At 45.7% G+C, this 21564-nt stretch overlaps 2 protein-coding genes across 2 annotated transcripts in view; both read left to right on the forward strand.

Annotated features, from left to right (window-relative positions):
- The window catches only part of LOC115170681 (glutamate receptor ionotropic, NMDA 2B-like), a 35825-nt gene extending 35055 nt beyond the window's left edge, over positions 1–770 (forward strand). Inside the window, exon 4 of the mRNA XM_029726926.1 lies at positions 732–770. Within this exon, the coding sequence (XP_029582786.1) occupies positions 732–770 (39 nt within the window). The remainder of the gene's footprint in view (positions 1–731) is intronic.
- Positions 771–946: 176 nt separating this feature from the next.
- Positions 947–17087, forward strand: LOC115171334 (glutamate receptor ionotropic, NMDA 2B-like). Its single transcript, XM_029728049.1, has 9 exons — positions 947–1324; positions 2151–2322; positions 4319–4472; positions 4766–4891; positions 5739–5968; positions 6216–6376; positions 7495–7682; positions 9643–9881; positions 14525–17087. Exons 1-9 carry the CDS (start codon positions 1005–1007, stop codon positions 16850–16852), a joined length of 3918 nt encoding a protein of 1305 aa, XP_029583909.1. The 5' UTR covers positions 947–1004; the 3' UTR covers positions 16853–17087.
- Positions 17088–21564: the final 4477 nt, after the last annotated feature.

Consider the following 21564-nt stretch of genomic DNA (forward strand, 5'->3'; position numbering starts at 1 on the left):
AGTTCTGAAGCTCTGGAGTGTCCGGTCCAGTTTACACACTGTGAGTTGACTGTAACCCTTCCTTCTCTGTCTGGAGGTATCCATCTGGCACCGCGGCTCTGCAGCCGAGTCAGTCTGCTGCAGCCTGCCAACTTTCATCTCTGGAGATGTGTGTGTGTGTGTGTGTGTGTGTGTGTGTGTGTGTGTGTGTGTGTGTGTGTGTGTGTGTGTGTGTGTGTGTGTGTGTGTGTGTGTGTGAGTGAGAGAGAGAGAGAGAGAGAGAGAGAGAGAGAGAGGAGAGAGAGAGAGAGAGAGAGAGACAGAGAGAGAGTGTGTATGGGTCTGTGTGCATGCACACACGTGCACCAACTCTTGTGACAGGCCCCATTAGTTGATCATCCATATACATTTACACCCAGCCATTCCCTGAAATAAGTGCTCGTTAGCTGCTGTTGGAGTAGAGGGCAAAAGACAGAGTCTTCAGGTATGATTTGTCGGCTGCAGTGATGGTGAAAATTGAGTAAATGATGGTGCTAATTCAGAGCTGGGGATTGGAGGGATTGGAGGGTCCTCCAGGAATCGAGTTGGACACTCTGGTCCAGGAGTGCTTTCATTTGCATACGAATGACCTCTCCTCCCTCTCTACCTCTCTCTGTCGTTCCCCCCTCGTTCTGAATTCAACTCTCTTTCCCCCGTTCCTCTGCCGTCCTTCACGTTAACCTTTCTCCTACCCAGTGTGCTATGTGTCCCAGTCCTCGTCTCTGGTTGCTCTCTGGCCAACCGCCTGCTGACGTGATAGAACAAGCTACAGTTGTTCAACTCACTCTTCTTCTTTTCTTTCTGTCTGTCTTTCAGTCATTCACTCACTCTGTCCCCCACTGTTTTGGTGTTTGTGTGTTATCATGACATGTTTAAGGATCATTAATGCTTCCTTATTATAATAATAATTTGGCAAAGAAGTAGCAGTTTGAATTTAAATTAATTTTTCAAGGGGCCCATTTTCATTACGCTATTGCCAACCAAATATGCATTGGCAAAAAGTCCCCCCAAATGCAAACATCAATCTGAATCCAAACCCGAATTCCAATGTGAACACAGAAGCCAGCCTTATGGAATGTGTTTGCTTACTGTCTCAGGTGGGGAAGTGGGAGAACGGCTCCCTGTCCATGAAGTACCACGTCTGGCCTCGCTTTGAGATCTACTCAGGGGCAGAGAGCCGGGAGGACGACCACCTTTCCATCGTCACGCTGGAGGAGGCTCCGTTCGTCATCGTGGAGGATGTTGACCCCCTCAGTGGCACGTGTATGAGGAACACTGTGCCCTGCAGGAGACAGCTCCAAACAATGTGAGGGGAAAACTCTCACAATGTACTACTGTAATGTGTATAATACCACAGAAATTCTCACAATTCCACAACAATGTGTTCAACTATAATGTAAAGTATTGATGTCAAAGCAGTGTCCAAGTCTATAATTTTAAGCTGTATAATAATTGTAGTTATGCCCCTTATAGTGTCCCACAGTATCCCCCATAAAAGCCTTTAGACCCTCAAACTCCATTCTTACAGTACTTTATGAGTATCTGCCATCTGCCTCCAGTATCTCTACATCTGTACTGAGTTGTATTAAGCCTCTAACTGTGTGGGTACGTCCTGTCCTGTGTCTCAATATGTTCCTCTCTCCACCCTGTCTCACTCTGCTGTGGCAACATGGCCGTGATGCTATCCAAATCCAGGCTCGCGGGGTAGGAAGAGCTCTGTTAAAGTCTCTAGAAAGCGGAACGCTTTAAGCATGCTGATAATGTTCCCCTCCGTCTAATCTCTGTCTAACCATACGTTGTTCAGCATGGGAAAAATATCTTTGCCTGCCGCCTCGAGATGTATGAATGCCTGGTGTTAATAAGGCCTATTGTTCTCCCTCTCACCTTTTACATATTTTTTTACTTCTGCTCAGTCTGTCTATTCCTGTTGCACTTTCCCCTACGATATCTCGCCCTCTTCTGTTCCGTTGTTTTCTCGCTTCCTTTCCTCCATTTTATGCTACCCTAATTCTCTGCATGCTTTTCTCCTTTCTCTGCCGCTCTCCTCCTCCCTCGCTCTTTCCTTCTCTCTCTTTCTCTCTCTCTCTCTCTCTCTCTCTCTCTCTCTCTCTCTCTCTCTCTCTCTCTCTTAGAAATAAAACCATAGACTCTGGGATCTATATCAAGCGCTGCTGTAAGGGTTTCTGCATCGACATCCTGAAGAAGATCGCCAAGCACGTCAAGTTCACCTACGACCTCTACCTGGTGACCAATGGAAAACACGGCAAGAAGATCAACGGCACCTGGAACGGCATGGTGGGAGAGGTGGGCCTGCGCAGCTGCAGCTAGTCTGTCTGTGTATGATGGTGTCATGGGGGTTAGCTACCTGTGTCAGTCTGTCTGTTTAGCAGTCTGCAGGTATCAATCTGTCTACTGTATCTTATGTTTGTCTGTGTCTGTTTGTCTGCCAGTGTCTGTGTCAGTGTCTGTGTCAGTGGCTATCCCAACAGGAATCATGCCCTCTGTTATTAACTTGGAGCTACCTGGAAGGAAAACTCATTCTGAGTGACTTATAGACAGACGTTTCTCTTCCACTTCCATGTCACCAGTTTGTTCATTTGGGCATTAGCTAATGTCAGCCAGGTTAAGTACCTCACTGAAGGGTAAAGAGCAGTCTACCATGAAAGTCCAGTTTGTGTTATGAAGATGTTGTGTAATCGACATTGGTCCCAAGGTAAGGTTGTTGTCAGTTGTAATATACAGCGGTAGCAGCAGCTGCACTGAGGCAGAGAGTAGCACAGTTCTAGTGTTGCCCCTCACCTTAGTAACAGCCCTGTGGGTAGAAATACATAGTGTAAGTTTACTGTAGCAGGGGATGTTCTGGTTGGAATAACCTTCCACTGTCATAGACAGGACTACATATCCACTGTCCTACTACAGTATAATCCACATTGACATTATACATTTCAGCCATTTAGCAGACTCTCTTATTCAAAGCCACATAGATTCAATATGGATACTGGGCCTCCAAGCCCAGAACGGTCACCTGTTAGAAAGGGGTGTGTTTCATGTGGACTGAAAGGATGCTGATGTACCGTCTCTATTCCACCTAGAAGAGGAGTGTTAATGGAGTTAAGCGTTCGTCCCAGCGCCGCTCAGAGGACGTATCTCACACTCTTAATGACCCCAGATCTGCACACGACGACCGTATGGATCACATAGATGCCTCTTGACTTACACAATGTACCAGAGCTGTGCATAAAAGAGAGAAAGAAGTCACTGCAGGGATAAAGTTGGTTCCTCCTCTCCATTTTGTGCTGACTTCATTTAGCTCACCGGTGTCTGCATTGATGGAGGGAAGGCAGTCACTAATCCTCATAATCCAAAATATTTGAGGCAAAACTCTTGATTACATGAGTTTGGCTTCAAACATCGACAGACGTGAACACAGAACACACACGCAAGAATTCTCGCTCGCTCGCTCATTCTCAGTACCACCCACATAGGTCACTTTCATAACGGAGAGAGTACAAGCCGTGGGAGGGAGAATACAGAAAGAGAGAGGAAGTGGGTACACTGCTGGACAGACTTGCTCCCCCTGGGGACACACACACTAACACAAACAAATCCTTGGCACGCAAACCTACAGACCACAGGTAAAGGAAAAAGTCTCATTCCCCTTCTCTTTCCCTCCCTCTGTCATTCACATTCACACCTTATTAACTCAGTCAGTTCTGTCCCAATTTACCCCGGTGCTGTAGGGCCCAGGTATTTAGGGCTAAATATACCTGTAGAGATGGAGGGGCACTAAGGGAGGGATGGAAAGCAGGGAGGAGAGGAAGGAGGAGGCAATGGCAATGGGGTGGCTATTTCAAGCTGCCGTGACCCACTGTGGTAACCCAATTCTCCCTCCCTCGTTCTGTCTGTCTCCCCCTCCCCCTCATTCTCTCTCTCCCTACCTCGTTCATGTCTGTTTCTCCCTCCCACCCTCGTTCTCTCTCTCCCTCCCTCGTTCTGTCTGTCTCTCCCTCTCCTCCCTCGTTCTCTCTCTCCCTCCTTCATTCTGTCTGTCTCTCCCTCCCTCGTTCTGTCTTTCTCCCTCCCTCGTTCTGTCTCTCTCCCTCCCTCGTTCTGTCTGTTCTGCCACCCCTCCCTCGTTCTGTTTCTCTCTCCTTGCCCTCCCGCACTGTGGATCACAAGTCTCCACTTTGACTGTTCTTGATGTGTAGAAACTGTCTCTCATTGACCTTTCCCTTTCTCTTTCTCTCTCACTCCCTCTCTCCCTACTGTTTCTCCCTGTCTCCCTACCTCTCTCTCTCAGGTGGAGACGAAGAAGGCCCACATGGCGGTGGGCTCCCTCACCATCAACAAGGAGAGGTCAGAGGTCATTGACTTCTCGGTGCCCTTCATCGAGACAGGCATCAGCGTCATGGTATCCCGTAGCAACGGCACCGTCTCGCCCTCTGCCTTCCTCGGTGAGTGTGACCCACAAACAGACTCTGCCAACGCTGCCAACTTTACAGTATCACCCAAATGTTCCGTCCAGTGTGTACTGAGACTGAATTATAATGTGCTTAACTCTCTCTCTTTCTGTCTGTCTCATTCCCCTCCAATCTTTTCTTTCCTACTCCCACTCTCTCTCTCTCACTTCCTCTCCCTCGCCTCTATCTCACTCACTTTTTGTTTCTCGGTATACTCTTCATTTGCATATTTTTCTCTCTCTCGCCCTCCCTCCATTGGCCTTTCTCTCTCTCTGCCTCTCTCTCAGAGCCCTTCAGTGCTGATGTGTGGGTGATGATGTTCGTGATGCTGCTGCTGGTGTCGGCGATTGCTGTGTTTGTGTTTGAGTACCTCAGCCCTGTGGGCTACAACCGCTGTCTGGCCGACGGTAGAGGTGAGAGGGTCTGGCTCCACACCGGCATGAACATCTCTCTCACAAATGCACACACTCGCATGCACACACACACATACATATTTTTCTCTTTCTCTTCCTCATTCTCTCACTCGTTCTCTCTCTCTCTCTCTCTCTCTCTCTCTCTCTCTCTCTCTCTCTCTCACACACACACACACTTCCCTGGAGTTTCATGTATTTTAATGTGGGCCCTGTGTTTTGCATTCATTTCCATATTCTCAGGAATCACATGTCAGGCCTGACAGGGATGGGCCCGTTTTTATTACATCTCCCAGCTTAAAAGAAATAATCAATGCCTCTCCATCCTATTCATGACGGGACTATATTTAGAGACCATATCTTTTTTTAATCTCTCTCATCCTTCATGTTCTGGAGAATAAGACCCTCTTTCCTAAAGCGTTGTAGGAGTGCTATTGTTAGCTGGTCATACAGTAGTCTTGGGAATTCAGTGTTTGTGCGAATTGGATCAAATGTTGGATTCCAACTAGTGATACTCAGGGTGGCTACTTACAGAACAGTAAATACAACTGTGCCAAAAAGTATTATCATGATGGATTCAATCTTGTGTGGTAGTGACAGAACCACAGCACACATATTCAACAACATTAGGCATACTTAGTAGTGGACTAAAGCCTCATCTGCACTACAACACACTTACCCAGGTGTTTATCAGAATGACACAGCACTGTGGTCCAATCAGTCATGTTCCTCCAGCTTCCCTAGCCACACTGTGCTTCATGATCCTACAGCTAACCACAACATAACTACAACACTGAGACGCCTCCCTGAGACCATTGCTCATTGTGATCACTACCTGTCTCTCCATCAGAGCCTGGAGGACCCTCCTTCACCATCGGCAAGGCCATCTGGCTGCTATGGGGTCTGGTCTTCAACAACTCTGTCCCAGTGCAGAACCCCAAGGGTTGGACCAGTAAGATCATGGTGTCGGTGTGGGCCTTCTTCGCTGTCATCTTCCTGGCCTCCTACACTGCCAACCTGGCAGCCTTCATGATCCAGGAGGAGTATGTGGACCAGGTGTCTGGACTCAGCGACAAGAAGGTAAGGCCTGTCATTAAACTTCATTAGTCCTTTACTCGCTCTTTCTTACTATCTCTCTCCTCTCCTTATCTCACCTCCATTCCATCTCACTGTCCATCTTTCCTTGATTCCCTTGATTTCTATCTCTCACTCTGTCCTCTGCCTGCCACCAATTTCCTCACGCCATCATTATTTCTACACCTCTTATCTCATCTCTCTCGCTCCGTCTCTCTCTCTCTCTCTCTCTCTCCCTATCTCCTCCCCTCAGTTCCAGAGACCCAATGACTTCTCCCCTCCGTTCCGGTTTGGGACGGTCCCTAACGGCAGCACGGAAAGGAACATCAAGAACAACTACAAGGAGATGCATGGCTACATGATCAAGTTCCACCAGAAGAATGTGGACGAGGCCCTCTATGGTCTGAAGACTGGGTGAGCAGTGGGAATGGGGTCTTCGACTGGGTAAGGAGGGAGAACAGGGCCTTAGACTGGGTGAGGAGGGGGAACAGAGCCTTAGACTGGGTGAGCAGGTGAAATGGGGCGTTGGACTGGGTGAGGAGTGGGAATGGGGCCTCAGACTGGGGGAATGGGGCCTTAGAATGGGGCCTCAGACTGGGGGAATGGGGGAATGGGGCCTTAGAATGGGGCCTTAGACTAGGGGAATGGGGGAATGGGGCCTTAAAATAGGGCCTTAGACTGGGGGGATGGGGGAATAGGGCCTTAGACTGGGGGAATAAGGGGAATGGGGCCTTAGACTGGGGGAATAAGGGGAATGGGGCCTTAAACTAGGGGAATGGGGGAATGGGGCCTTAAAATAGGGCCTTGGACTGGGGGGATGGGGGAATAGGGCCTTAGACTGGGGGAATAAGGGGAATGGGGCCTTAGACTGGGGGAATAAGGGGAATGGAGCCTTAGACTGGGGGAATAAGGGGAATGGGGCCTTAGACTTGGGGAATAAGGGGAATGGGGCCTTAGACTGGGGGAATAAGGGGAATGGGGCCTTAAACTAGGGGAATGGGGGAATGGGGCCTTAAAATAGGGCCTTGGACTGGGGGGATGGGGGAATAGGGCCTTAGACTGGGGGAATAAGGGGAATGGGGCCTTAGACTTGGGGAATAAGGGGAATGGAGCCTTAGACTGGGGGAATAAGGGGAATGGGGCCTTAGACTGGGGGAATAAGGGGAATGGGGCCTTAAACTAGGGGAATGGGGGAATGGGGCCTTAAAATAGGGCCTTGGACTGGGGGAATGGGGGAATGGGGCCTAAGACTGGGGGAATAGGGGAACATGTATTCTATTTTCTTTTATGTATTTTTTGAATATCTTAGTATAATTATTCTCCTTGTTTCTCATTAAAAGCTCTGGTTTTATTCATTTCCCAGCACAACAGTGTCTACCATTATACAGTATGTGACAACTGTAGCCCTTGGCAAAGCAGGCAGAAGTCTATTATCCTTATCACAACATTAGGGCTACTTAGCAGGTTAACTGGGATGAGTAGTTACAGTGTAAAGCTAGGCCAGAAGTGATTACTGTAAATTCTCTCATTAGTAAACTGGACGCCTTCATCTACGACGCAGCAGTGCTGAACTACATGGCCGGGAGGGACGAGGGCTGTAAGCTGGTGACCATTGGCAGTGGGAAAGTGTTTGCCTCCACGGGCTACGGCATCGCCATCCAGAAGGAGTCTGGCTGGAAGAGACACGTCGACCTGGCCATCCTTCAGCTCTTTGGAGACGGTGAGATCGGCGCTCAGTTAGAATTACATACAGTTTGACTTCATGTATTTCAGCTAGGGAGTCGTGCCATTTTACTGAGGGTTTTAATGGTGTTCTTTGATGGAAAACAGCCAAGTTTTTCCGGTCAGATTACTTGCCTTCCTCTGAAGAGAAATGCAATAAAATGATTTGAGAGTGTGCTGTCGTAATGTTTCCCCATGGAATTGTAGCTGACTGTATACTTTTGGCATACTTGCCGACTGGCTAAAATATAGAACACACAATCCTACAGGTATTGTCTATGTATGTTATATTGTGTATAGTAAGGCTGTGTCCCACCTTGATTGAGCACCAGTCAGAGCTGCATTCGAAGCCATATAGAAGTCGTTTTTCTCTCTACAGCTTGTCTGTGCTGAAGCCACTTTATCTGGGTGTGTTCCAGCCTGTCTTGAGGATCCTGGTCCAAGGCCCCTCCAGGCCCCACTATAGTGTCCTAGTTAGAGGTGCCAGTAAAGCTGCTGGTGTATTCTACACTCTGTGGACAAGGGGTGTGTGTGAATGTGGGTCAGCCCTGCGAAGACTGTGTGTGTGTGTAGGTCTCTGTTTCTCTGTAGACAAGGGGTGTGTGTGAATGTGGGTCAGCCCTGCGAAGACTGTGTGTGTGCGTGTAGGTCTCTGTTTCTCTGTAGACAAGGGGTGTGTGTGAATGCGGGTCAGCCCTGCGAAGACTGTGTGTGTGTGTAGGTCTCTGTGTCTGTCTACTGAATGTACAGGTGTGTTTTAAGACCTGTTTGTAAGCTTTGGATAAGGAGTGTGCTTTCTGTATTTAGGGATCAGTGACAATATGTTATTGTGTGTGTGTATAGTATACAGTTTCTTGTAGATTTTCTCATGTGTGAATGTGTGAATATGGGTCATCATCGGGTGCCGTCCCCTGTGTACAGCCAGCCAAAACTTAGCAAGTGGCCCTCAATGTCACATTGACACGCCCCAACATGCACTCCTCTCAGTGTGACCTAGATTGAGAAAGCGATCCTCATGCGCTGAAAGACCAGGGGCCTTTGACGGGTGCAGACGGGGTCCTGGCTGGTTTGATGATGAGACTCGCAGACAGTCACTTAGAACATAGGAGAATGCCAAGGGCCCCAGGGAGCTCTGGTCTCACAGACGCCACTGAGCCCCATCTCTCACACCAGTCGCCCTTGTCGTCCAGGAGCCATGCAGGCACAGCAGGCAGTGGGCCCTGAGTTCGATTATCTGTGTGTGTGTGTGTGTGTGTGTGTGTGTGTGTGTGTGTGTGTGTGTGTGTGTGTGTGTGTGTGTGTGTTGATGCTCAGGGGCCAGTGGTGCCATGCGAGAGCTCTGCTGACGTGCACAGCCATCTGAATGTATGCTTAGTTAAGTAACACCAGTCCTGCCGCGGACGGTCCGCCAGAACTAACTGCTGCTGATGTTACACAAGGTGACCCACAAAGAGACAGAGAGACTCTGGGACATGGCTGGACATGTGGACACACACATCATGCACGCACACTGATACTTCCATATAGTCATGCGCACACATGGGTCTATTTGCTGAATCTGAAGTGTGCTGTCATGAATAAGAAAACTGAGATGTATTGTAAAACTGTATTCATTAAATTGCCACCCAAGGCTTGCATGCATTAGCCTTTACGTGTTTGTCCTCTACAGTTTTAGGTATCATTTTCAGACCTGTATTTTCAATTGTCTTTCCCTACTTCTCATCCCTATACCTTTCTCTGCTCACTTTGCATCAATCTCCCGTTCCAATATTTATCCTCTTGCTACATCATGTCCTCCCTTCTCCACACCCTTCTCCTACTCCCTCCTTTCTCTCCCTCCACTCCTCCGTCCTTCTCCATACCCGGTCCCCTCCCTCCATCCGCCTGTCCTCACTCTCCCTCCTCTTCCCGTCCCCACTCTTCCTTGACTCCTCCCTCCATCCTGTCCCTCTCTCCAGGTGACATGGAGGAGCTGGAGGCCATGTGGTTGACGGGGATCTGCCACCATGAGAAGAACGAGGTGATGAGCAGCCAGCTGGACGTGGACAACATGGCCGGCGTCTTCTACATGCTGGGGGCGGCCATGGCTCTGTCGCTCATCACCTTCATTGCCGAGCACGCCTTCTACTGGCAACTGCGCTTCTGCTTCATGGGCTACTGCACGGGCAAGCCAGGCTTCGTCTTCTCCATCAGCAGGGTGAGCCAGTCCACCTCAGACACCCATAGTAACTGTCTGCACACACTCATACATGGCTGTTCTTCACTTAGGTTTTCTTCCTGTGGTCCTGTGATCTGCATCAGCGCCCTTTGGCATCTTTTTAGAGTTATGACCTTCATCATCAACCTCACATCATCAACTTTACTGTCTCTAATACCCAGTAAATGAAAGCGCTTTATACTTTGAAAAGGTAGTCCATAAGGAAACCTGGTCAAGTAGAAGGCTTATAGGCACTGATAGCAGAAATCAGCATGCAGTTTATGTCCCCAGTGGCCAACCAATGCCAAACTCTGAGTTTAGTTTGAACACAGACAGATTTCTTCTTTTGTTTTGATGCTAATGCCCATTTCACATCCGGGGTAAATATTTACAATATATTGAGCCAAAATCAATTGTTCACTTGGCCGGAGAAATGAGGGTAGATTACTAGTCCTCCTGGGAGCAAAGTCACCCCGAGGTATTTGATTTGCAGTCCAACTGTTTTGACATGGCTCCACTGTAACTCACCAAGGTGAAACGCCTGGGGTTAACCACGTGGCTCATTTACGACAGTGCCACACAATACAATGCTCTTTTCATTTGAATACCAGGGCAGAGGAAAAACGGTGGATTATTCTGTGTCTAGTGTTATAGTGTCAATTTTAGTGTGTGTTTGTCAGTGTGTTGTTTGGGTGTGTATCCATGACAGTTGGCTTCTCATTCCAAAGACAGATTGGTCAGTAAGCGTTGATGATTATATCATTAGCGTTTGTATGAGGATGAGAATGAGGAGAATTACTGTTTGCATTTGTGTGAGGTTCCATTATGACATGTATTCATGATATTATTTCCTAGTTGTTGTGATGGTATCTGGATGTGACCTTTGAATACAGTTCAATCAAAAACTGTTCCAGAAGGCTTCTTTGGCTGTCCCCATAGGGGAGAACCCTTTTTAGTTCCAGTCAGAACCCTTTTTGGCTCCAGGTAGAACTCTTTTGGGTTCTATGGAACTCACAAAGGTTCTACCTGGAACCGAAAAGTGTTCTTCAAAGGGTTCTCCTATGGGGACAGCCAAAGGACACTTTTAGGTTCTATATAGCACCTCCAAAATATTCAGAGGAAACAACCTACAATATGTTTATTTATTAGAATTCATCGCCACATAATAGATTTTCAAGGGATAATTAAACAACGAGGGAAATTATGGTTTATTATCTTTTCACAATCCTGGGGTAAGGCTTCACATTGGTTCATTCTCATTTAGTTTGATATTTTCCATTGACGCCCCTTTCCCTGTGCCACTGGATTGATTCTGTTTTTTAATTTCACAGCATAATCCAATAAACTGTATTATTATTACCGCAATTAACATTTAAGCTCAGCACTGTAAGAATGAGAAATCTGTCATGCCTGATCGGAGTCTAGTGTCCAAGCCCTTGTTGGTAACAGTTTCCCCCCTCTGCGCTGGTGAAAAACAGTAAGCAGGGCTTCGTTAGCAAAGGTATTCCTCTTACACCTGCAACACTGTAACTAATTCACTAACTAATTCATGACATCGATTTAAGAAACCATCTAATGACTTTAGCTAAGAGTTTAGATAAGTACTGTAAATATATTAAGCCTAATCGCTGCATCTTCAAATGGTCACATGGTAGTATTATTTGCATAAAGCCACATATAGGCTACTCAAGGACAGGGCAGCAAGCGAATCTTTGAATTTGAAACCACATGTACACTCTGTAATCAGTTATAAATTGTAGGTGCCTCCATGACTTTGCATTTCTAACACTCAGGCCAGAGCTATTACCATTCACACGTCCCTGCCCCAATAATCCCAGAGACAGTCTGTGAATGTTTACTTTATGTGGGCATGTGGAGTATCTCAGTTGAGTATGAAGCACCATTGATGATGCTAAGGCATTCTGTTGTTTTGTTTATTCATCTCTGCAAACCGCTCAAACGGAGCACACATGATGTCATCTAACATTGCCAAGGGTTGAGGGTTGAGTAAACACAAGGACAGCATGTCACAGAGAATATGGGAGAGTCAGTAGCGGTGTGTGGGTAAAATCACTGGGGAAGCCAAGCCAGAAAAAAAGCCATATTACAACCTATGTGTTGTGATAATTGTGTTGTTTGTTCTATAACCTGAAGACACAGTGGCAGAAAATATTCAACCACACCTTTGTTTCATCACAAAACCTGAGAGCAACATCTGTCGGTGAAGTCCACAAAGCATATTGAATGTAACAAACAGTTACATGACCTATAGCATGGTCAAGCAAGTTGATGCTTCCGACATTTTCAGACTACTAAACAACTATTGATTTAAAACCACGTAGAGTTACCGCAAGTCGCAAAGAAAACAGGAGCTGCCTCCACTATTCCAGCACCATTTCAACTTCAACATTTCAATATCATCTAATCAACTATGCTTAGTCTAATACAGTGACAACTAAAATATACCCAAAACAATTTAGTCCAATCAACATAAGCTAAATATGATGTGGCTGTCCACAATTCAGATTTGTGTGTGTGTAGAGAAACGCCAATGCCATCCTCCTCTCTTTTATGTTGACGAAACAGTCTATGACTTACAGTACACACTTTTAGTTTTTGTTGTCCTACGCTATCTGGCTAAAATGCTTGCTCGCTAGCCCAACTTCCTTTCATGGGCAACGTTAGCTAGTTAACATTAGCCTTCTACATCTAGCTACAACCTATATATTGAACTTCCATCCTCTCAGTTCAGGGACACAACAATGTATGAATTTATGGTTGGATCAGAATCACTGTATATTCATTGTCCAGTACGGAGATTAAGTAAAACAAAATCCATATCTCCATCCATGGCTAGTTTAGAAAAGAGACAATTTTAGCTAGCTAGCTAGCCATCGGAGGACAACAACACAATGAGATGCAACAATTCAAGTTATTTCTGTCAATTACGTATTTCTCTTGATGCGATGTGATTGGAGTGAAGCCAAATCCAAACTGGCTTCCCTTGACACTTTGTTTTGGTGCCCCATGACCATTCACAGTTGAGCTCACTCAGTTTACCTCAACACTGATTGGCTATTATTTTATATGTTTTTTTATTATCAAGGAATGAAAAATGCTCACTGGCTTCCCTTGCATTCAATGCTAAGGGCGGCAACAATGTCATACTCTTTATGACCAGACAGCATCAGATACTGTATATGACCTACACATACAGAGACAGAGGGTGCGCTGTTCGCTCGCTCGGATGCTTTCTCCGGTGAGATACATTCAGCCTCTTGCGAATTGAAGGAAAATTATGAAAACACAGAAAGACAAAAAAATACATCATTTTATATTTTTTCTTGGTCAATTTTTTTATTACACGCCACTGGGGAGAATAGTGGTATGGCAGGCTCATGGGCACATCAAAACGGAGCAATGGAGGGCACATTGATGAAACAAAGAGGCAGAAGGAGGAGTAAGAGAGATACAGTATCACAGAGACAACCAATGACTAACAGTGAAAAGGGGGAGATGTCAAACGTGATGAAAGAGTTGACAAGGAATAAAGTTGGATTCATGGTTGTCATGGCATCAAGGCTGAGAGAGAGGACAGATGACATGAAAATGACCCTGTTAAGCAATCATTGCCATTTACCAGTACACCTTTGACCTTTAATGGCGGCCAAAGGGTCCTATTACCTCTGCTGTCATTTCCCAGACAAAATAACAAAAAAATCATTGGGTGAGATTGATTTGATCCCATCTGTCACACCTCGTTCACCCCACTCTCCATCCATTTGTATTTGAATATTGTATTGTACATCACAGGATGCAAATAGCACGGTTTGTCTTTCTGTCATCATTATGTCAGTGTTTCATGGCCTCATCCTCTCTCTGGAGTTTTATGTTATTGCATGGCGGTCTACAGTCGATGCCGGGGGTATTTATTAACTGCCACGGGGTATTGTTCAGCTGAATTCTAATCACATTGATTGAAGGTATTGACCACTGAGACCCACAGGGCTTAACTGCATCTCTGTCATTATTAATCATCTCCCCATCCTCTCCTCTCTCCTACATTCTCATGCTCTCCTGTCTCATATACCCACATACAGTAGAAATACGTTAGATGTATTGCATTCAGTCCATGTGAATCTGTATTTTACCACTTAATGGAGAAACAATAAACAAGGAGTCAAATCCAGAGGTACTAGAAGTGGACACTTCTTTACTCATCTCTGTTTATACTACTGGTCCAAAGTTTTAGAACACCTACTCATTCAAGGGTTTTTCTTTATTTTTACTATTACTATTTTTACTATTATTACTTTTACTATATGTGTTATTTCATAGTTTTGATGTCTTTACTATTTTTCTACAATGTAGGAAATAGTCAAACATTAAGAAAAACACTTGAATAAGTAGGTGTTCTAAAACTTTTGACCAGTAATGTAGATATCATGTGTAGTGCATGTTCCACGGTCTAATGTTCAACAGTTGCGTAGGCTATGTACATGTCTGTGTTATTTAACAGTCTCTGTTTCCATCTCATTCTCCTCAGTCTACTCTTAGAAGCCCTATTTTTAGTTCTCCTTTATTCTGCCTCTGACTCTCCGTTACCCTCTCTAATGCTGCTTAATGACCCTCTTCACTCACAGGGCATCTACAGCTGCATCCACGGGGTTCAGATCGAGGAGAAGAGCAGCTCAGCTCTCGACTCTCCATCGGTCACCATGAACAACACCCAATCCAACATCCTGCGTCTGCTCCGAACCGCTAAGAACATGGCCTCCCTGTCCGGGGTTAACGGCTCACCTCACAGTGCCCTGGACTTCATCCGTCGTGAGTCATCCGTCTACGACATCTCTGAGCACCGCCGCAGCCTGGCAGGTCACTCGGACTGCAAGCCTCCGTACATGCCGGAGGATAACATGTTCAGTGACTACATCAACGAGGTGGAGAGGACGTTCGGGAACCTCCACCTGAAGGACAGCAACCTGTACCAGGACCACTACCTGCACCACCACGGAGGCTCTGCCCTGGGGCTCAGCGGCCCGCCACTTAACAGACCCCACAGCCTGGGCAGCAACAGCTCTCTGGAAGGGGGCATGTTTGACTGTGACAGTTTAGGGGGAGGAGTGGCACCCATCTTCACCACCCAGCCACGCTCTGCCCTGACCCACAGGAACATGAGTAAGTTTGACCTGATTGCCGGTCAGAACCCACCCTCCGGGCCAGGCTTCAAATCGGGACTTTCAGACCTGTACGGAAAGTTCTCTTTCAAGGGAGGGGCCTCCAGCTCAGGTTACATCCCCGGGCACGACAGGTACTGTGGGGGAGGGGGCAGAGAGGATGACGGAAACATTCGTTCAGACGTTTCAGACATCTCCACTCACACTGTCACCTACGGGAACCTGGAGGGCAACGCTAAAAAGCGTAAACAGTATCGCGACAGCCTGAAAAAGAGGCCCGCCTCGGCCAAGTCGAGACGAGAGCTGGATGAGATTGAGCTGGGCTACAGGAGAAAACCCTACCACACAGGCTACCACCACTACCACGGCCACCGCTCCTCCACCCCGCCCATACTGGCCTCCGAACGCAAGAGAGGAGGAGGCGGCAATGCAGGGAGCACATCCTACCTGTTCCGTGACAAAGAGAGTGTGAGGGATTTCTATTTGGACCAGTTCCGCCCCAAAGATGGTGTCCCCCAATGGGAACATGTTGATCTGACAGATGGTCCTGGAGGGGGGGGTGGAGGGGGAGGGGGGAACTGCACCAGTTTGGTGTCAGTGGACGACTTCCTGAAACAAAATAAACCCAAGAAATCAGAGTCTAAGAGTGGGGGAGGCACATCAGGGGCGGGGTTGGCAGGAGGAGACTGGGAGTGTCGTAACTGCCGTGCCAGCGGAGGAGGGGGAAAGCAGATGTCGATGCATGGCAGCGGGGCGGGGGAGAGGGGAGGCGGGTACGGTGGAGGGGTTAGTTGTGGATCCTCAGGCGGTGGAGGGAACAGCCGTCCCAGCTCTGCCACCTGCATGCGCTGCGAGGGCTGCAAAAAGACAGGCAACCTGTACGACATCAGTGAGGACAACAACCACCTCTTGGAACAGATGGGGGGTGGGAAAGGCGGAGGCATGGGAGCTGTGGGGTTAAGTGGAGGCGCCCAACCTCAATCTCAAGCCCAGCGTAGGAAGTCTGCCGGCTTTGGAAAGCCCCTCCGACGGCAACACTCGTGCGACACCTTCGTAGACCTTCAGAAAGAGGAGGCAGTCGGAGTCAGGGGGGTCATGGGGGATCTAGGAGGGGGCGGTGGGGGCATGGGGGGTGTAGGAATGGGCGGGATGTTGCCTCCTCCCAGAAGTGTTAGCTTAAAAGAGAAGGAGCGCTACATGGAGGGTGTTAGCCCCTTCGCCCACATATTTGAGAGGCATGGAGGCTCAGAGAGGGAGAAGGAGCGAGACAGAGACCCCCTGTTCTACGGTGGTGAGATGGCCAAAGAAGCAGGGTCGCCGTTCGGCTTGTTCCGAGGTGGCGAGGGCCTTCACCGCCGCTCAGTGGGGGAGAGGGACATGAGGGACAGAGAAAGAGCCATGATGGAGGGCGGTGGAGGAGGAACCTACTCCTTATCCAAATCTCTCTACCCGGATAGGGTCAACCAAAACCCCTTTATTCCAACCTTTGGTGACGACCAGTGTCTCTTGCATGGCGCCAAACAATACTACATGAAAAAGCAACAGCAGCAGCAGCAGATGCCCCCCAAAAACAGCCGAAGTGACTTCCGGGGCTCGGTGGGTGTGACGTCTTTCTTGCCAGCAACTGCCACTGCTGGGGTCATGTCCACCGTGGCCCCCAGGTTCCCTATGGAGCTGTGTCTGGGAGGGAACCTCCACGGCTCCACGCTGGGTGTGGGGCCAATACAGCGTCCGTTCAATGGCAGCAACGGGCACGTGTACGAGAAACTCTCCAGCATAGAGTCAGACGTGTGAGAGAGGAGACTGGGTGGGGAGGCACGGAGGGAGGGAGGCATGGCATTAGGGCTGGGAAGTCAGGGATGATGAGGCACCACTGTCCACATTGCAACCACAACACTTTTAACAAGGAAGGAGAACAATCATGGAAGAGAAGATAAACGACAGAATGGTGAAAAGGTTCGACAGAAGAGAGCAGGGTGAGTTAGAAGGAAAGATGGGGACATTCATGCCCTGTTATTTTGTTACAAAACAATGAATTCAAGAGGTGACACGTGGGTAGGGTTATGTTAACTCTATTATTTATTTGGCCGTTGCCATCAACACACTCAAAAAGAACTCAAAATTGACACCTCTGAATGTGATATTACAAGTTTGAGCCAAATGGCTTACAGAGTCACACCTACAGAGTGATTATGAGAAGGGAATGTGAGTGAGTAGTGAAGTGTCCATCTGGTCAAGTGTTATTAGAGAAAGGAGATGTTGTCATGACTCATGTTTATGATAGCTCTGAGGCTGAAAATGAGTTTGGTCGTGTTTACCCCCTGCACTAACTCTCCCTCTTTTTGCCTCTACACTCTTAGAGAAAAGGATTCAAAAAGGGTTATTTGGCTGACCCCATAGAAGAACCCTTTTTGTTTCCAGGTAGAATCCTTTATGGTTCCAGGTAGAACCCTTTTGGGTTCCATGTAGAACCCTCTGTAGAACAGGTTCTACATGGAACCCAGAAGGGTTCTACCTGGAACCTAAAGGGTTGTACCTGTAACCAAAAAATATTCTTCAAAGGTTATTTTATGGGGACAGCCGAAGAACCCTTTAAGGTTCTAGATAGCACCTTTTTTCTAAGTGAGTTGTTCTGCTCCCTTACACTCCCCTGCTCCCTCCCTCCCTTTGACTCTTGTTTGTTATGATAATTCAATCATAAATGGAAATAAGATATTCTTACTGAAATAACAGGGTAAAACAACAATAATGTTATTAACATTGTGATTAACAAAAGTGATATTTTGAAGTGCTTATGACATTAAGTTTGTTTTATGTTCCTTTGATATTTCAATACTGTTTAATATTTGTTGTTATTTCTTTGTCTGCCCGATGGTGGCAGGAAGCTTGTTATCTAATTCAACTAACAAGCCTGAAGGACTGAGTGAAAAGTCATTAGGTCTCTTGTTTTTGTTTTAATGATATACAGTCCATGCTCATTCATTAATTTGCTGTTTTTAAAATTGTTACGGAAAGATCTGGAAGACATCATTTGCACAGTGCTGAACGGTTCTTCTTTGTTTGAAGTTTCAAGAGATTTCACACCCTGTTTCTGAACAGGTCAACAACTGTGAAAGACATCTCTTGTCATAAAGCAGATGGCTTAAGATACTGACTGAAGGCCTTAAAGGACTCCAGATGATGTGTACCCCAGAGAGCTCAGCAGGGGGAGGTGTAACGGCATGATGCGTACTGAACACGGTGTTAAGATGTGTGCAATATCCACTTGTCTTGAAGGGAAAACGTGCTACTCTGAAACCAAGTCATTATTTACAGATGTGAGACTGAGAGACTGTGGTGTTTCAAGACAAAAACATATTTGATAACTAACACTTAACTTGATGTGGACATTTATTACACAGACATTACAATACCATCGGAAGTGCTTCATAAACCTGCCACACACCCATACTAAAGAACACCACATATACTGTCAGACTGCTGTGCCTCATCTAACAAGCATTTGATCAACCCTTTTGGATTCAGGTTCTTAGAAAACAGCCAGCAGCCTCCTAGGCTCACTTTTTAACACACCACTTATCTCGTAAAAGCCGTTGCGTTCACACTCTGAAGTTAGGAAGGTCCATACGGGCTTATGAGACACATTGAAGAAGCATTGTGAATGCAGTTTTACTTCACGTCAGTCAGAGTGTTTCATGTGTATTATAGGCGTATGCTCTGTAATTCTAAATTTAACTCAAATCCTCTTAAAAGATGTTGTTGCCCAAAGAAGATGGTAATGGTATTGATTAAAGGCTGAATGTAAGTCGTGAGGATGTCTCTAAAAGGGACATTCCTCCTCAGACTGAGGCAGTTAGACGGAGGATATCTTGGGAACGCTCACGCTGTATGCTTTGACAGATGTTGACAGTACTTTTAACCTGAGACCTCTATATTGCACTGAACCTCCACCCCCCCGGGTTCAGACTTTCAGAAATACATGCCTTATCATATTAAACTGACTGATGACACAAGATATTGTACAGCGTACGAGCCTATCAGTTATTTAAAGGTTTGTCTTCAATTAGTATGAGGTGTCATGTGTTCAAGGGCTGCAGGAAATTGTGTTTCAGTGCTGAATGGAGATTGAAGGTGCTGAGGGAGTAGATTGCGCTGAGCCATTCCTACTTCCAATATGATCAAACTGCACCTCTGTAATATGGAGGTGGGAGATGGAGGGGAAATGATTGAGTGATAACAGCTGTTTTCCTAGACCTGCTGCTAATCTATTCATTTATTCAGTACCCACCTCTTTCTCCATACTATTAAGATGAAACCCTTCATGTTAGCCTTAAATCAAACTGAGTCAACACCCCCCAGGAATTACTTCACAAATGGATGGGTATCTTTGGACTTTTTATCTGCACATGTTTTGGATGGTCGTCCAATATCAGAAAGTTTGAAGAAGCAACGGAAAAGAAGAGGAAGAAATAAGAGAGAGTGAGAAAGAAAATAGAGTTATTATCAATCAATGTCAGCATTAGTATGTTCTCTTTTTCCCTGTAAATATATTTAAAAGCTATTTTCCCTTTGTACAGTAGGCAGACAGTCAGGATGTAACTTTCAATATGTTTTACAACAATTTAAGAAATAAACCAAATGGTAATAAAAACATAAAAATACAAAAACAAAAATATGCAAAATATAGTTAAGACAAATATGATTAATTATGATAAGTGATATTATTGAACCTTTTATTTGCTTTAAATCTCATGTTTACTTAATTATAAAAGTTCACCAGTAAATATAATTATTATTTTAAGAATATGCTTTTGCTTAATTTCAGTAAAGTGTTGGAAATTGAAGATAATTTAGTGTAGACGTTTGGTGATAAGGGGGAAGGTTTAGTTTATGAGTCTTTGCTAAGTTTCCCTTGAATTGTATTAGATTCTCTTTTAATTAAGATAGACTACTCTTCATGCTTTACGGGATACACACAATTATCTATACATTTATGTAATACAGTATTACATGTATACATACCAGTAGATGGCTTTTGCATATAGAGACTGTATAACGTGATCCTTCATTTAAGCAATCCTCATTAATTAAGTAATTGACTGCAAGATAATTTGTGTTATGTTGCCCTTTATTCAACTGGGATCTGACGCCGATTGCACTGGTGTCGATAGAGTCTACACTACGCATGACTGGCTCTTCCTCCTCATTCTGTGTATCTTTAATAAGGATAATACTGATATCTTCAGTGATACGTGTCAGTAGCACTGGGCACAACACATTGGACATTTCCCAGTGTTGCTCTCACAGTAACAGAGGATGGTGGTGCAGATGGGGTCAAAAGGAAGTGGTTAGCTTCATCACATTGAAGAATCCATCTGAAATGGAAATGCAGTTTTCCAACCCTTTATAGAATGATGAAATGTTTCGCATCCTAGTCACCTAAACATAAAGTGCAGATGGTTAGAAATGAAGGGTGAATCAAGTAATTCAAGGTAATGAGTTGACATCATTATGTTCATTTGGGTTCTTGTCAGAGAAAAAATGATATCCTTTGTGATGTATTTATCCTTGATCAAATCTCCACTGTGTGTCAAACTGTTTGGTATGCATGTGTGAGGAGATATATATGTTGTCTAAGACATTTTTTCCTCATCTGCTAGTTTTTGTCTGAGCATTATTGGTTTCAATAACTTTCAATGAGTTTATTTTCCAACTTTTTGGGAGAGATCATTTTAGCTTGACATTTCTCATTCAAATGCATTCATGTCCAGAGGGTTTTTTCTGAAAATGGAAATTGAAAGATGTGTTTTCACTGCACTCTGTCTGGGTCTGCATATTTTATATGCAACTCCTCATGTTGATTTTACTCATCGCAATAAACTGCATGATCCCTTGGAGTGTTTGTGTTGGAATCTACTGGTGTGTTGATTAGTCTTGAATGGAAGAATCCCTTTAAATGTACAGGCCTACATTGTGATATGGATGGTCAGGAACTCTTCTTGAAAATGGCACACTGGTCTTAACCGTTTTTTTCACTGATTGGACAGGGTGGAATAAATTGATACTGCTTTATACAGGCTGTCATACCCTTTACCACAACTACTCTACGGCCAGCAAGTGAGAAACAGCAAGCAGTGTTTATTTCCCCAAGGCCTTTTGGTCCCAGTCACACTCTGTGCACAAGCATGTCAGTACACATACACATTTGTTTAAATGGGATATGAAGCAAAATGCAATGTCACATCAGCCAAAGCAAGGAAATGCTCTGCCATGGTAGTGGACTGTAGAACAGGCCGATGCTATTGGGTGAATACTCCAGCTGGAACATGTTTATCTAATATGATAACAAACACCACTGCGTCTACAACCACGGTTTATTCCTGCATTTCAAAGTTGAATAAACAACACTGGTTTTATTGTGTTTCTATTATTATATTTTGCCTATTGATGAAAAGGACTTACAATTTTTGAACTATTTAATTTGTATAACAATATAAACTTTGATT

This window comes from Salmo trutta, chromosome 32, assembly GCF_901001165.1.
Source record: "Salmo trutta chromosome 32, fSalTru1.1, whole genome shotgun sequence".
NCBI lineage: Eukaryota > Metazoa > Chordata > Actinopteri > Salmoniformes > Salmonidae > Salmo > Salmo trutta.